We start from the raw sequence: 18715 nt of genomic DNA on the forward strand, positions 1-18715 counted from the left end.
GGACTAGCTTTCCACCCGCTAGGTTTAAGCATACATAGTTGTTATACTATGTAATGATGATTTTACCAATGTACAATTATTTATATCAACATCTAGTTCTGTCTGATTTAAAAAAACATCATATATAATGTTAATGATTAAAACCTAGTGCATGTATCCCAAATGTTAATGATTAAAACCTAGTGAATGTATCTGTGCTGAATTTCATTATAAAAGACACATTATAAATGAAAAATGTAGCATGTTTTGTAGCGGTTATACCCTACATTTTTTAAATTTCAATAATGCTGAGTATAAGCTTTTCTATCGCAGTTTAATTATTACTAAAAACAAAAGCTTTCAAAGTATACAAGTCGAAATGTAAACCCACCAAGCCAAATGTAAACTTGCTGTTTAACAAAATTTAACAAACTCAACGCACCCTAAAATTGTCAAACGCAACTTTCCAAACAAGCTTATAATATTTCAAAATAATCGTTTACGGTCCCCTTAAAACTAATACCGTGAAATTAATTGCTTGCCCAGTTCACAAGAATGATTTTAAATTTCAGAAGATAAGGGTGTTAACTTTTAAATTTATAGTTCGGTAACCTTATTATAGGGTTATGGAGAAGCAGTTAGTAAATGCGATTAAGGTTATGGTAAAGTATGAGATGTTTTTACACGCAATTGAGCGATTATTCGGACTCGAAGCGATGTTATATTATATAAATAGCACTGACCGAGTTAAGTAGTTTGATTGCTAAAGATTGGGCTAAAAGTCTAGGTGTTTTTATTGGAGTAGAACAAGCTATGGCTATGGATATTTGTATAAAACATGGCAACAGTACGTACCTTTTTAACAGTATATTTCAGAGAGTGCCTTTTTGGGAAAAGTACACTAGAAAGACTTGAAGTTCATAGACAACAGATTACCAGAAGTGAGGGATACACGCTAAAACCATTTGATTTATTAACACAAGTAGGTACTCGTTATAGTAAAAAAACGACGTGTGGCACTCGGGGACTGCCGCGGTAAAGCTATTGCATGCTATGCCTTCAAGCCACACCTCCGCCCGTCGGAGTGGAGAGCGTGAGGTTTTTTCGTTACGGAATTTCTGGATTCGGTCCCCGCGCTCAAGGCCCGCGATAGAAGCTATGCAATAGCCTAATAACAAAATATTGTTCAATGTAAAAAGTTAATTTTCTCCTAAACTAAAATCGATCTCGTAAGAAATAAAACTCCCGCTTGCCTTCCAAAAGCAAACATTCATCCGCGTAATACTTTCACGACAAAGTTACATATTTTCCTTAAAATTCATGTTTGGAATTGCAAGTTTCGAATGGAGGTTGTATAAAATGAAATTACCGGGTAATAAAGTGGTAAATTCAACCATCGTAAAAACTATGAAAATACGCTAAAATTTTACAGCGAACTCGTTTGTCATGTAACGAGATTGGGATTTTGTTTCGAGCTGATAGCCGGCCAATCTCAGTAATGTAGGGTTGGATGCGGATGCTTTTAATAAATTGCTAGTAAATGTATGTTACTTGGATGTTTCGGTAAATTATACTGGTTTTAGATATTTAAATGAGTTAGCACGGGAACGAGTTTAGGGAATTACAACCAGCGCAATTTGACGTCGGAATTAGTCGTTTGTAGACTACTTTTGTCGACGTAACATTGTTTAGTGTGAAGTGAAAAGTTTAATAATATTTACATATTTAATTGAAGATATTAAATTGCGCGAAACAAAGGATGAGGTTTTTTAACAGAACGAGTTAAAACATTTAATTGTAATAATTTTGATTTACAGGTTAGTTTACATTTTATCGTCACTTTTAATTTGAAATCAAAACATTAACATTAATTTACAAAATAACTTCTGAAGATATTTAAAATACAAAATTTATAAATTAAAACCAAATTACTGCAGCAAAGCCTGTGTCATTAGTTCTCTGTCACATTTTTGTACAGGCTTTTATTAATGAATATATTCACGAAATTGATTAAAGTTTATGAATATATTTTTTCAAGGATTATATCAGTGTTTTCTTACAATAAAATTAAATGAATTACGATAAAATTTATTTTTTACTATCAAACACTAGAAAATGTTATGTTACTAAATTAACATAGTTTGCAAATTTTGTTTGTTTCAAATTAAATATTGTTCTAAGCAGCAATAAGCAAACAATGGCGTGTGATGTGATTGTGTGATATTAGGTATAGTTTAAATTTTTGTAGCATTTATTGTATTTATTTTATTAGTATTTATTTACCCAGTATTTTAATTTTGTATTTGTAAGAAATATTTTTAAGTTTGTAATAATTTTATTTTTAATTTACATAATATTATTATGTGGCTATAAATTGTGTTTGTAAATAAATTTAAAAAAAATGAAAATAATGTCTCTGGACAATATTCCAGAGGTGGCGCGAACACCCTGTGATGGCGGGTGCCTTTAAAAAAAAAAAAAAAAAAAAGCAACCAAATGTCCCATCAATAGTGATATTATACATTAATAGTAGCTAAACTGGAAAACATTGTTCTACTGGCACACCTTTATCACATATGAGTTAAAAAATATTGAGATACAATCATACAATCACAATATATTCTCAAACTTACTAGAACAAAAAAAAAGACGGGTTGCACTCCGGGAGTGCCGGCAGAAGTGAAAACTTGATTATTAACGTTCAGCATGTTTGATATTTTGGAATGGTATCCGTCTTTACGCATGGAATTTAAGGGCTAAAAAAAAAACATCCGTCTTACGCTTTTTCGATCAGGCCTCGTGTCCTGACGCGAGTTTAAGATTTTATACCCAACGCCGCTAAAGAAGTTTTCACTTCAAAAAAAATCGGTTGAACCATTTCAAAAGATTCTAAACATTGTGGCACGAGCATTTGATTGTTACCACAATTGTTACATAATACCACAGACTATACGACACAAACATTCCCATTCTTACTCTAAATTAATAACATAACAATAGTAAAAGAAATTCTATTTCAGCAGTTTTCTGCACGACAGTTTCTCGTGTTTCAAACTATATAGTAAAGGCACGAAGGCTGTATCACGAATGGGGTTAGTTTGGCGACTTGCAATTAAACTTTTTATTGAAAAATAAGGTTTAATATTAAACTTAATATTAAACCTTATAAACTTAAAAAAAAATAACTATTTTTTTTTCTTATAATGATGATCCTCGCAGATATTATATAAATTTTCATAAAATAAACGCGAGTCCAGATTCATCATCATCAGGTTATTTGTTACATTATTTTGTCTCTTTGATATTAATTAAGTTTTACTATTAAATTTAAACTAGTTAAGATAAATTGAATCGGCTTACAATTTCATAGTGTATTCTTTCAGTGAAATCAGGTCTAATAACGCAACTGGCTGCTTGTTTATCCAATGTAAAATGCCTTCGCTACTCGGTAAAGACGAAGTTTTCTTATGATTAAAGAATTTTCCAAATCAGTCCAGTAGTTAAGTAAAATCATTTGAATCCACTTTATAATATTATGAGAAAGTATACATGAATAAAGTAAGCATGGTCAACAGTGCGGTGTGAAGCGGTTTTGATTCTATATGGTAATATTGTATGCAAGGGATTCAATCTTAGAGAGTAGGTCATCTCACTCGCTGTAGCATCTGTAGATTATTGTTAGATCGAAGACCAAGCTGTATATTGTTTTAAATACTGTTCGTTACACAGTGGTATATAATATATTCTACGCTTGTATTGATGTTTCAATCACAAACTAGAATCGATTTGTATGGAATTTAAAATAAATATAAGGTACTTCATTTTTAAATTTATTTGAAAAGTATTCCGAGTCAATATATATCTATTGCAAGTTGTAATTGTCTTCAACTGCGTCCGTTTTCAACACACACACACACACACACTTATAGACACACTTATAGAAGCAGACAATATATTCAGTTTATAATTTTGCTTCTACGTTTTTTTTATAAAATAAATAATCTGGAAACTTTCTTCAAGGATACTACGCTATATTCGAACCAGAAGATGTCTAATCATATTCATAATACATCTAAACAATCTTATGTATATAAATAAGTTACGAGGTTCGATAAGACTATTTGTTTTGCCTCTCCCATGTAACACATCCAAATTAGATTACTCTAATAAATTGTAACGGTTAACGCATTCCTGACCAAAATTTCATATTCCATCTATTCCAAACCCATATTACTCCGGAGAACCACAACCGTACTGATATGGAGTTTAATTTGTTGCAATAAATTACGTATCGTTATCAATTAAATATTTTATCCGAATGAAATCACTTATGGCAGTTGGAACTGTGATAAAATAATTTAATCGCTATTCCATTTATAATTTTATTGCTATGCCGCTGGGAGTGATATTTTAATGTCCTATATTATGAGAGGAATTTAAAAAAATGTTAATGCAATTTTTTATTCAAAACAATCAAATTCAATTCTAAAAGCAGTCCTCGTAATGTTAATAGTTAATTTATAGGCAGGTCTACATAGAGAGAATCCTCGCGAGCAGAACCTAGAAAGCAGCTTAGTCTATGTGAACGTGACTCGATCGAGGAAACTGACAGTATACCTACGCATTTTCTTGGCGGAGCTACGTCTATATAAACCAAGCTACTGTAGCAATAGCTTCATAGACTGCTTTTTCGGCGCGAACCGGCCTACGAAAAAAATCTTACTATATTATTTTATATACGTTTGTTTAGCTCTAATCGACGTCAGAATTGCGAAAACTTCGAATCCAATGTCACGCGCGCAACGTCAACCCTGGGCTTTCAGAGAAAAGCCTACACTTGCATAATTGATAACGCAATGTGATAGTGAGCTTCTAAATAAAAATATTGTTGCCAGAATATCAAATTATACGAGTAGGTATGGTCGTTATTTCGTAGGTGTTTAGGTTGTGTTTTCCATGTATCGTTTACGTTTTAAATCTGTCGTTATTTTCATAGTACAATGCAAATATGTAAAGTGAAAATTTTAGCTGTAGTGAACTATAACGCAGGTGATATAATGAGAATGTTGAATTAGAACCAAAGCGCCTCCAGTATTTAATAAAGTTTGGACAATAAAAGAGCGTTCTGTAATAAGCCATGATAAATAGAGCTGGCATTCGTTAAATTATTCATAACCCTCTAAATATGTTCATGTGAATGCGAAACAAGTAAAGTTATATTACGTTCAAGAAGTTAAATTACCGTTTAGCCGGATTTCTGGCGTATATAATAATATATAGAGGCGTTTTTCGCATGCACTGGATACCGAAAAGTTATCTCTATTTGGATTTCACTGCATATTTATTTATGTAAATTTTGATGTTATATCCAAAGTCTAATATAGTTAGCTGAGACGTGATTTTAGTTTAATTTAATATTTTATTTAATTATTGTGTTAGGTTATCTAGATTCTGAATTGGTTATTGAAGTTTTATTTTAATTATTAGTAGGACGTTTTTTGTCGCTACGTTAGGTACACATTTTTCTAGACAAGGTAGGCTAGCTATTTTAATACATATATACAATCTATTATTGATGATGAGATCCATTGAGTCCTTGTGACACAAAGCCTTCGTATATGTGCTATTAATATTTTTTAACATTTAATTAGCTTAAACATTCCTATAAAAAAACTTAAACAATTTTTTATCGAGCGTCAGATTAGGCGCTCCAAAGCAATATGGCTTCCACTCAAACAGTGTTTTTGTTAATTCAGCAGACTGTAATAAAAATCCTTTGAAAGCTGGTTATTCAATACTCGACGTTTATCAAACTCGTATTTGTAAGTATTCTTTATTTTATTTGTATAAAATTGAATGGAAAATAAACTTGATTTTATGGCCACGCGAATAGTATCGTATTTCATCATTATTGAAAGGCTTGTAGTTAAAATTATAAAATTAACTGCGTTAAAAACAACCGACTTCAAAAACGGAAAAGTAAAAAATAAAAAAAGATTTGATATTATTAATTGCTACATATTATTTAGATGTGCTATTTATTAAATAGGTTTGATGTCAGTGCACGGGCTTAATACTAAGTGCTTAGTGTTTGGCACCGACTTCAAACCTATTTAATAAATAGCACATCTAAATAATATGTAGCAATTAATAATATCAAATCTTTTTTATTTTTTACTTTTCCGTTTTTGAAGTCGGTTGTTTTTAACGCAGTTAATTTTATTTAATACTTTTTAGTGTAATTTTCAACACGAATCAAACGAGCCCAAACTCGATAAAGTTGAGTCAATATATTACTGAGTTCCTATGGCCACCTTCCGATTCCATCATCAAATCAGCTCTATGTCATGATAATGTTTCATCGCTATCCAATTTACACACTTATACAAAATTTCAGCTCAATCGGTTACCGGGAAGTGAATCAAAGTTACTTGCTACATTCCAATTAAGTCATCGAGTACAGACAAAAATGCTCATAAAATAAAAACTACTGGGCCTAGCCGAATAAAATTTTTATGGGACCAATTCGACACCATCCTGCATCGAACAAAAAAAGAATCACGTAAATCGGTTCAGAAACCTCGGAGTAATCGGTGTACATACATAAAAAAAAAAAAAAAAAATATACCCGCCGAATTGATAACCTCCTCCTTTTTTTTGAAGTCGGTTAATAAAATTAATTTATTTCACTTTAGATATCGTTCTATAAACATGTTGGATCAGTTTTCTTGGCGAGACTATATTTATTTACTTGTATGTATATTACTAAATTCATGCCTCTGTCTGTTTATTTATTTTTGGGGTTCATGTTACTGATGCCTCCTATAATTGCGTCAGTTGACCTAAAAACGCAAGAGTAGCTTACTTATACATATTATGATAAGGTGAAACGAAACCCATCCTATATAATATTATGATTCAAGTAAACAGAAATACTTGAATTATTTTCTCGGTAAATTAATGTTACATTATAAATAAATTGAAATACAAGTAATTAAAATCAAACTAAGAATTTAAATATAAAAATTTACTCAGCCATAGAAAAGACATTTCTAAAACGAGGAGAAATGAATTTCCAAGGAAATCTCTTTATTACACTGCAAAATTAAACTTTCCCGTTTCAAAATCCCCGAAGAGAGACATTTTAATTAAATCAGATTCGATAAACACATAAAGGACATGATTTATAAATAAATTGTATAAATGTTTGAAAGCAATTTGCGGGAGGCTTAAACGCGTACTGTTATCGAGAATACTGTTTTCTTGACTGGCGTTTTAATGACGAATTGTGGACTACTGTTAAGAGGAGTTATTGATAGTTATCATCACCAGCAGGAGCGGAGCACTGCGGGTAAAACCGCGGGGCACAGTAGTGTAAAATGCCTCTTATTCATGGTAGCAACAGTTGATCAAAAATGTTGGTGGTATCATTTTGATTTTGCGTTATCAACTCTGCAACACTGGCTACTGTTGCTTGCAACTGCGCAACATGTAAATTCAACTTTGTTGCGAAACGAATGTTTACTACGAGAGTCATGAGTAACCTTTACAAAGTCTTTACTGACATTTTCAACAATATCTCTAAGTTTTTCACTGCTGAACCAATTTAGATCAATTACGAATGAAGATAATAATCAAAGTCCCAAACAAAAGCTACTATTTGCTAGTAAACTCTATTGTATAAAATAACAATATGTTAAACGATTTATCCAAAGGAAATCTTATTAGCTTGTAACAGCGTTGCGTTGGATACTTGATAAATATAATAATAGTTGAACAACTTCATTTGCTCGTACTACTACGAAGGACTGTAGAAGTTATACACTAAACAAACATGGACGATATTGATCGCAATTCCTTTGAATAGCCTTGATGAAAAAGTCTATTACAACATTTTTATTAAAACTGTTACCTATTCAATATTCAATTATTTTACAATTACTGTTAGAATGCCATTTACATCCCATATTGTCCGTGTTAATATAAGGTGTTTAAACAATTTATAATATTTGTTCAACTAGACATCTTCCAGAAGCACTTTTGAATCATCATAAGATGTTTTAACATTTGCCACCGATTTGGAAGTATCTATGGAGAATAATCGACAAGAAACTTAGTATAAAGATTCACTATATAGATATAATGTGCATTGTTGTAAATCACACTTTTCAAGATAGGATACCGTTCGTGTTGTGCGAACGAGTATAACGTATGCCTCGTTTGCGTATCTAAATACCAAAAAAATATAGACGCAAGTAATAAATAATATAAATAAATCCTTAAGATTTATTCATTCAGCCTTCACTGCGATAACGTACAATTTTATCATATTCCAAGGAAAGATACTAAGTCTTACTTCTAAAGTTAATGGACACAAAATAAACCGGAAAGAGCGAGTTGACTGTTAAATTTTCATTTTCCATTTATACCTCAAGTTGTACGTTTCCGTAATTCCTCGAGGTGGCATCACGCTATTAAAGTTTTTCTTTTCAAAGCAGCACTGCACAAAGAAAAGTTTAAGAATAGCTTGAAATCACTAAACGTAAGGAACAAATGAGAAAGTAGCTTATTTCCTTTGTTCAGTCCAATATATACAGAGTTTTTGATTAAACTATCATACAATGTTACTCTCGGTATTGGAATTGAATTGCATCTTCTATCCGTGCGACTTAAATGTGTTTTTGTCGATCTATTTGTTTTATCTTATTATGCACGAAGTGATCTTAAAGAAAATAACTTTGTACAATGGAAACTAGTTTTCTGATGTACTAGATTATTTTTAAATGTGTGTTTACTTAGAATATTGATGGATATCTTTGAAGGTAGCCTATGTCCAACAGTGGACGTTCTGTGACTGAGATAAGAATGGATAACGAATTGCTTGCTCTTTCACACAAGACAGTGAATGAATTTAATAATACATAAGATAATTATAGTATCCATACAGCTCATAAACAAGATTCTAGCCAAGATGCTACGAAACTGTAAGAAACAAACAACTTAAACCAATATTCATACACCACCATTAGAAAAATAGCACACTTCGTGTAATGAAGACGCAGCATTGTAAGCACGCATTATAACCTGGGCACTTTCACGATGAACTCTATGCGTTTCTACTGACACCGTTTTTAAGGACTTTTAACCTCATTTCTGTTCTTCCTACATCGAAAGAACATCGCCATGTGCCTTTGAGTTTAAGAGATCTTTTTCCTTGATGTATAAGTAACTTTGCATTGTTTTCTGTCTCAATTCGCTTCATGAGTCGAAACTGTACCGTGTACGTAGGTGAATGAAAAATTATAGCATTTTCAGTGATACCAGCTGAATCAAAGTAAAAATTTAAAGGTAAAAAACAAAAGGTTATGTAAATATAAACACGAAGGCTTCCGCGTTCAATACATATTTTTTATAACATAACATGATGTTATTATTAAAACCAAATGAACGTTTTTAACGTCAATTGAATATTTAAATTAAAATAAAGCCGCTCTATTGCTTTGTACAGCTGATTAAGACCACGCCTACGCCTATCTCTCTTATCTCACGAAAGTTGTTTTAATATTATGATTTAATCAAAATTAATAATAATTTACAGCGAGCCACGCTTGTCTAAGTGAAAATCAAGATATTTTTTTTATCTACATTGATATTAAATTAGGTAGGTATTATTATTATAAATATTGACAACCGTAAAATAATATTTTAACTATGATTCGATGTTCACTTGTTAACCTACGCATTACTTTTTGAGCCATACTCTTACATTAAAATAAAAACAGTTATTATCCTACTAATATTATAAATGCGAAAGTTTGTATAGATGTATGGATGTTTGTTACTCTTTCACGTAAAAACTACTGAACCGATTACAATGAAATTTAGCACACATATAGAGGGTAACTTGGATTAACACATAGGATAGTTTTTATCCCAGAAATCCCACGGGAACGGGAACTATGCGGGTTTTCCTTTGCAAACGCGGGCGAAGACGCGGGCGGAAATCTAGTTTCTTATAAACAGTCATAACAGGAAAAATATAAAACTTCCTATAGTAACAGCAAAATACATAAACATTTTCGTGATTGCAAAAGTATAAATGTCAAAGTTCCTCTTCTTATCGTACCGTATTAGTTTAACCCCGCAATCCTATCTCTGTGAAATATGTGTTATCCCTTCACCGACCGAAACTGTGTCAATAACGAACCTTTCCGTATACATTCAATAAATATCTGAAATCCTTTATGAAGAAACCAAAACATCAGCGTTTCGGCCAGGTCCATACACATTACATCTGGATTTACGATAACTGTGTCTAATACAGTTTTTAGGGTTCCGTAACCAAAGGGTAAAACGGGACCCCAATACTGAGACTTCGTTGTCTGTCTGTCTGTCACCAGGCTGTTTCTCATAAACCGTGATTGCTAGAAATCTGAAATATTCACAAATGATGTATTTCCGTTGCCGTTATAACAACAAATAATAAAAAATAAAAAAGTAAAATATTAAGGGGTTACCATACTCCATAGTACGGAACCCTTCGTGCGCGAGTCCGACTCGCACTTGGCCTGTTTTCTTATGTAATGGTCACTTTTATTATTACGTTCTCGCATTTATTTCATTGCCGTTCATATAAATCATGTTAAAAGCTCAGTAAATATAAACTTCGTATAGTGAGGGAAAGATAATAGATGGTAATGTTTCTTTATTCTTCAAGAATGAATTTAATTTTCCATTTCTAACTGGGCGTATTATAGGGTAAGGTTTATGCTAATAGCTGTTTCTAAGTATTTATTTGAATAGATATCAAAGCATGTAAATGAGGCTTAGTAAATTATTTTGATATAAATATATTTCACCTACTAGATTTCCGCCCGCGGCTTCGCCCGCGTCGGCAAAGAAAAACCCGCATAGTTCCCGTTCCCATGGGATTTCCGGGATAAAAACTATCATATGTGTTAATCCAAGTTACTCTCTATATGTGTGCTAAATTTCATTGTAATCGGTTCAGTAGTTTTTACGTGAAAGAGTAACAAACATCCATACATCCATACAAACTTTCGCATTTATAATATTAGTAGTATTCCGTTTCTTAATTGAAAAAATACGAAATAGTTAACTATTTGCAATTTATCACGAAATTGTTTCTTGACTAGTTAGAATCGATAGCGTATGTTTTTTTTTAATTAGGGCAAATCTTGATTGTAATAATGTCATGCAAGCTGTCATGTCATTTGCATTTTATTTATTTATTTAAAAAAGGCTTACCATCTAGATACATAATATTTGTTACAATAATTCAAATTGGATTAAAATAAACATAATATGTACTTGCGTTTCTAAATTACAGGTAGGCACCGCTTTAATAATAAATCAACAATTTATCGAAAGCTATTTTCAGTAAAACAATAACCATTCCTTGATGTTTAGCCAGCTGCATTACATTCCTATTATGCCTACCATAGTATATAGTATAAACTATAGGTATATAAATTCCTCTGCAGTATTTGTACATAATAATATATATTCATATGATATAACTTATTTGCCTTGCCAATTTATATGTTCGCGGACACATGCAAGTCGAGTGCAGTAATTTATAAAATTTCCCTTCAAGCTGTGTTTATTTCTTTTACAATTGCTATGTATAGTTTTATGTGTATGTATGTATAGTTCGAATACAAACTGTGTTTTAATATAATTGTAGTTTTATGAATCGTTCATTTCGTCTTACATTTCAAAAGAAATTCTTGCAAATCTTAGTAAATATGTACTAGTGAATTCATACCTTCATTATTCTTTAAAAACTAATCATAACCTTCATATTATAACGTTCAATATAATAAAAAAATGTATAGTTTACTTTCCCTATAACATTGTTTTATTCCACGCCAGGCTAAAAGCCTCGGGAAGAAACGTAGCCGGGGTTAAGCAAATATTTTGTTAGGGATTGTTGATATAAATGGAGTCGACCTTCGCATGAGTGACGCACTCGCAAGTTTTATTTTACGAAAATTCTATCTTTAGGTATGCATATATGGCTTTCACATTTATAAAAAATCCATTTATAAAGCTGAAGAGTTTGTTTGTTTGTTTGAAAGTGCTAATATCCGGACGATTTGAAAAATTATTTCGGTGTTAGAATATAGCCCATACGTTATGGTTACATGGTTTCATTAAAAATGGGAATACAAATAAAATATCTTCACAGAAGATACTTTTGACAAATTCAGCTCAATAGAATCTATTACTTTTTTTGCGAATAGCTACCAGCTCCACCCATGAACATTTACAGAGACCTTAAAAATCTAATTTAAGTACGATTTTAAGCCATTGTTTTACTAAACAGCCAGTATTTTTTCTTAAAATAATATGTAGTTCAACCTATTTGGTCAAGGCCACAATATTCAGGTTCCAAATTCAAATCTTATTACTGTCCCTTTCGAGCCTCTCGAAGACTTTACCCGCGTTTATTTAAGAACCAATCATGGCTTTTTGAATGAACAGGATAAAAAAGTAATTTTATGACCGAATTGTCAATCATGTTACATCCTTTATGGAACTTCTATTATAACGTCGTAATAGAAATAAAACCAAAAAACCACACAAAGTTAGCTAAATAATAAATAATTGTGTAATATTTTTTAAATAAGTACCTAAATAATTTATTTGTTTGTGAAGTAGAAGAGATAATCATTTATTGAGGATATATGATACATTGTATAATATTGTTCCATAGCCTTCAAATAATTTATTTAACCAAGTACAATTAATTACACTAATTAATCTATGATTTAGATTATCGGTAATCAATTATTCACATGTCATATACGCTAAACCATAGTCAATTTGATTGGCCATTACTCCCAACATAACTGCCTCATATTTAGGGCGCATTTTGGATGAATGACGTCACAACCTTAGTTCCGTACAAAGGCCTACAATTTCAAGTGTCATGACGTTTCTCGTTAGCCGAGTTGAAGAGTTGGTCATTAACCTGCTTTCGTCACTGCGAAATAAAATCATTTATTAGCAAATAGAATTTGGATCCGGCAATTAATTATTAATGACGGTAAATTGGGTTGCGAAAATGTTGTGTTTCATTATGTTGTGATGTTTTTATTGATAATTGAGGAGGATATTATTATTGAATTTTCATCCTATTCTGGATTCAATTTGTCAAAAGTTTGTACTTTAAATCTGCGCTCATTAAAATTAATAAATTTATATATTTTTATTGAATGTAAGCAAGTACTTTAAATCGATACTATAAAGTTCTATACTATACATAGCATACTTATCGTTAGGATTGTAAAGAAAATATTTTAATTCATTGTTCCTTTTTTTTCCTAATACATCAACACGTAGAGCAATCAGAACCAGCCACAATTTCTATATTGTAATGTACTAATTTACATTAGCATTAGTTATTTACTATTATTAGCATATTATGTAAAGTTTTTAATCGAATTTAGGTTTATACACTTCCGTACTTAGAATCACGCAATCGCTGCATATCTCGTTACCTCAAGTTAAATCAAACAAAAGATGAATTCCGTAATACCTATAAAATCCTTAACACTTTCATTTCTGCAACAAATTCGTAATTAATTATTTCTCACAAGAAGATAACTGCGACCGACTTTAAACTTGCACTTGCAACATTTACAAATACAGACAAAAATGCTCATAAAATAAAAACTACCGGGCCTATCCGAATAAAATTTTTATGGGACCAATTCGACACCATCCCGCATCGAACAAAAAAGAATTACGTAAATCGGTTCAGAAACCTCGGAGTAATCGGTTTACATAAATAAAAAAAAACATACCGGCCGAATTGATAACCTCCTCCTTTTTTTGAAAGCGGTTAAAAATGATTAATTTTAGACATTCAATTTAACATTGCGAATTCTCGTACCTACCAACATAATTAACCCTTAAAATTTCCCGTTATTATTGGTTTCCCGAATCTTCTGAATGAGGAAACTCTTATAATAAACATGTCCGATGATCCATATTCTAGTACAATATTCTGTCATATACGTATTTAGATAATATTGTCATGACATAATTCGGACATGAGAGTACTGTATTTGGTCTGATAAATGACGTTTTGACAAGCTCCAAATAGAAGCTCTATCACATAAGAGCTTTGTGTTGTTCTGTGTAAATCGCTTACTTGGTTATACAACAGATAATATAATACTATCACTACATAGTATATAACAAAGTCGCGTTCTCTGTTCCTATGTCCCCATGTATGCTTAAATCTTTAAAACTACGCAACGGATTTAAATGCGGTTTTTGGTAGATAGAGTGACTTAAGAGAAAGGTTTTAGTATATAATTAATTAGGTTTTAGAAAAAGCGGGTGAAGGCGCGGGTGGAAAGTTAGTACTAAGTAGTTTATATTAAATTTATTGAGCACGATGTGACTATAAATATTATTTATATAAGTCGCACTGAGATCAGGAGCGTAGAGAGACATTCGTAGCCTTAACTAAGAGAGATAGGTGGATAACTTTTAATGTATTTATTTATTGACTTTAAAAGTGTTTAATACGTATTATCGTGATAGAGTACGTTTCAATTGCATTGTTAAGTATTAGTCTTACTCTTAACATTAATTTAATTTAATATTTGAATAAAATGAAGTAGGTACTAATAAGTAGAATACTTATGTGTTCTCTTTCATTTGATTTATGTGATAAAGGATATAATATGATAATGGTTTCCATCAGCTTATTAAATACTAATAGATTATTATTATACTAGTTTATCCAGTTGTGGACGCAGCAAACAAAATACCCAATGTTACTTCCTTATATTGTAGCTTTATATTAATGAAAAAACCATTAAAATCGGCCCAGTACTATTGGCGCTAATTCAATACAAACAAACATTTCTGTCTTCTTTATAATACAATGTATAGATTATTTATATTCACTAACAGTATATTATTTTCAGTGTCATCAGCACAACGGGAGCTAGGGAAGGGCAACGCCACCGCGCCGCCGGCCGTGGACAACGCGATACGGCCGGGGGGCTCCATAGATGCTCCACGGCCGACGCCCCGCACCGGCCCGTACTTCGACTTGGCGGCCTCTAAAAATGTCACCGCGTTACTTGGCAAGACTGCATACTTGAACTGTCGAGTTAAGAACCTGGGAAACAAAACGGTGAGCAATAAAAAGTATTGTTAAATAGTGTGATAGTCGTTTGGTTGGTGACTCGATGCCCCGAACAGGCTATACTTTGACTTGGCGGCCTATGAATGTCGCCGCGCTACTTCGCAAGACTGCTTACCTGAACTGCCGAGTTCCTGGGAAATAAAACCTGGGAAATAAAACGGTGAGCAATAAGTAGTATTATTAATTAATAGTGTGATAGTCGTTTGGTCGGTAGCTCGTTGCCCTGAACTGGCTGTACTTTGACTTGGCGGCCTCTTAGAATGTCACCGCGTTACTTGGCAAGACCGCTTACCTGAACTGCCGTGTAAAGAACCTGGGAAACAAATCGGTGGCAAAAATTGTCTGTTGGTATACTGTTATTATTCAGCAAACGTACTGAAAATTCAAACTTGAAACTACTTATGCATATATAACTAATCTGTTGTATTGAAGTATCTTTCGTAGCAATCAATAGACTAAAGAGTAGGGCCCGCTTTTTATTTGTAGTAGAAATTCGTCGAGAACGGATACCAAGGCTTTTTATTATACTTTATAAAAAACACAAACGTTTTACAAATGGAAAACGAATAACGAGAAATACGTAACACTATCATAGTCATTGCATTAATGAAATAAAGTTGATTGAAGGGCCAAACAAGGCCATGCACGTTCTCACTAACGAGGTCCCTTATTTCATAACCAACGTCCAATTCAAATGGCGTACCACAAAATCCACGTTTCAAATGAAATGTAACAATAGCACAATGCAACTTTAAGCCGGCATTGTTGAAGCAAGTTTATAAATAAAAAGCTCATTAGGCCGCGATGCCACATCTTTCATAAATAGCAAGCGTTGAGTCAAGTTCATGTACTTTAATATCATCCACTATAACAACTCTTACGGTATAATGACTGTATTATTCCATCTTCCAATTCAGTATAATGTTATTCAAAAATGTTTCCGTACACCTCATTAGCTATAGAACACAAAAGGAACATTTTTGGCCTAGTTTTTTCCGAGTTCTCGTCAAAGACATAAGACAACTTTTGGCCTGAATGATGATATAATTTATTCATAATTTCTTCGTGATAAACTGTTGTGCTAATTAAAAAAGTTATTATTTTGAAAGAGTGTTGGATGAAAATCCGTTTATAATGTTTTGTTTGTTTTTAAGTTTGTCAATTTTCAACTCGGCTCGTAGCTCGTCTCTTTCAAATATATTTTGAAAGCGTTGAAGCGTTATATTTGTTAATTAATGTTTAACTCTTAAAATCCTTTTAGTAACTATCATTATTGTTAATAAACAATACTTGTACTCTGATAACATTATATTTTTACATTGCTTTATTGTCATTTACATACAATAAAACATCCATTTATATTCATTTATCATTCACAAATCGTTGCACAATATTGTATGCAGATTATATTTTAAGCTGGTAGCTTAAGCTCTAAACATGCATTGAAATTCACATCACTAAATGTATAATGAATAATTGTATGTCACACTGCGAGTGCTCGTAATTTGCATACAGCACTATTTCTATAGTTTTGTTATTATTAAACTCAAAACATTTATTTCATTTATTAAATATCACTTCTTCTAGAAGAACCGTTGAATCTTCATGACATAGTTTTACCATTTACCACCGGTTCGAAAAGCAGTAATTTCACAGAGAAGGGTCGGCTAGAAACTCTCTCTATTATGTACTTTGTAACATAGATATATTCTTATAAAGATGAAAAAATATCCTTACAAAATTAGTTAAAAGAAAGCGCATTAAAAGCTCGTAATGTGCACAGTGCAGGCAATAATCCCACAACCCACTTGAACTAACGAGAAAAATGTAACAAATCAACAGAGATGCCCAGCGCATCCCAGAGATAGAACTAACGATCGGACAAATGAAAGTCGAGCTTGAAATTAGATATGCTAATGAGTAGTAGCTAGGAAATGGAGCATTAAGGGGAGGCTCCCTAAATTTTATGTGTTTTTGCATGATTATCCTGAAACAGGCACACAGACAATCAAAATGGAATTTTAGTGTATGATTTATTGGGACTTTTTCTTTCGATGTACAAGACAGTTACGTAATTGTAACATTTTCGCTCGATTCATTTTTTATTCAAAAATTATGCCTTTTTTAAGGATTATTACATTTTTTTAAAGATTTACTTGGACTTTATGTATAAAATAAATGTTAACAGTAAGAAAATAGAGTTTACTATCGAATCCCAAGATATTTTTTCTCTAGATCAATTATTACTTTAGTTATAAACGAAAACGAAGAATTGAGACTTACTTTTCGAGCTCGAACGCGATCAAAGAGCGCACGCGATATACAACTTTATTACGGCTGTATTAGCGTCTAGTACCGTAACCGGTCTCTCAGTGCCAGAAATGAAAAAGGGAGCCTGCTCTTAAACTGTATTTGTGGGTGTCACGTCCACTGCGCATTCGACGCCACATTAACTGTTATGACAAGTATTCCTAATGAGATCGTCAGCTCAGATTTTTATTTCACCGCGCTATTTATGACGACAATGTGGAAAATATAACGCCTTTTCTTCACTGTTAATGGTATTGGCCTAGTTTTGGTACCTTTTACTGGATGACCCCGAGAGTAATTGCTTTACGCGATGACACAGTTAGTACCTTGTGTTGTATTGCTTACCGAATGAGCATATGAAATGTAGACCTGAATTCTGACTAAATATTTCAATTACTTTAGTGGGCAGTGGTCAGCATGCCAATATTTAAGGTCAGTGTAGTATCTCACTTATGAAAGCTAAGCCAACGCTAACCAGTTAACCACAAATACTTCAGTACTAAAATGTGAAGATATAAAAAAAAGACGGGTTCCACTCCGGGAGTTTGGCAGAAGTGAAAACTTGAATATTAACGTTGAGCATGTTTGATATCCATCCGTCTTACGCTTTTTCGATCAGGTCACGAGTCCTGACGCGAGTTTAAGATTTAATACCCATTACAGAAAAAGTGCTCAACGCCGCTAAAGAAGTTTTCACTTAAAAAACATGGTTAGCTCTATGCTCTATTTTCATATTTATGTAAGAAAAATACATATTCTGTGTTATTTTACCTTTATTTTTAGTTTTATCAACCCAAAGCGTCCTAATAAAAGATTCACGCATGTCACATTTCACCAACTAACTTCAACTACATTTGCGTCGTACAAATTTATAACACACCATAACGTAGAATGAAGATTGAAACCTTCGTCACACAATCAATTTCAGTGACACAAAAATAGACCCAGTCGGTAATGAATCGAGCTCCTTCAGCCACAATGATTTCCTGTGAGAATTGGCTCGCCCCAAATGCATTTGAACGGATCCTTTTCATTTACTTGACCTACATATATATGCGCAAACGGTTATTCGGCACTAGCTGTGCTCCACGGTTTTACCCGCAGTGCTCTGCTCCTGTTAGTCTCAGCGAGATAATATTTAGCTTACAGTATTTCTCGATAAATGGGCTATCTGAAACCGAAAGAATTTTTCAAATCGGACCAGTAGTTCCCGAGATTAGCGCGTTCAAACAA

At 32.5% G+C, this 18715-nt stretch overlaps 1 protein-coding gene across 4 annotated transcripts in view; it reads left to right on the plus strand.

Moving 5' to 3' along the window:
• Positions 1-18715, plus strand: part of LOC123691721 (lachesin-like) — an 80035-nt gene that overhangs the window by 48250 nt on the left and 13070 nt on the right. For all 4 annotated transcript variants that reach the window (XM_045636254.1, XM_045636256.1, XM_045636255.1 and 1 more), the window contains exon 3: positions 14949-15160. In XM_045636254.1, coding sequence (XP_045492210.1) covers positions 14949-15160 — 212 coding nt within the window. The remainder of the gene's footprint in view (positions 1-14948; positions 15161-18715) is intronic.

Source organism: Colias croceus, chromosome 5 (assembly GCF_905220415.1).
Source record: "Colias croceus chromosome 5, ilColCroc2.1".
In the NCBI taxonomy this organism is placed as follows: Eukaryota; Metazoa; Arthropoda; class Insecta; order Lepidoptera; family Pieridae; genus Colias; species Colias croceus.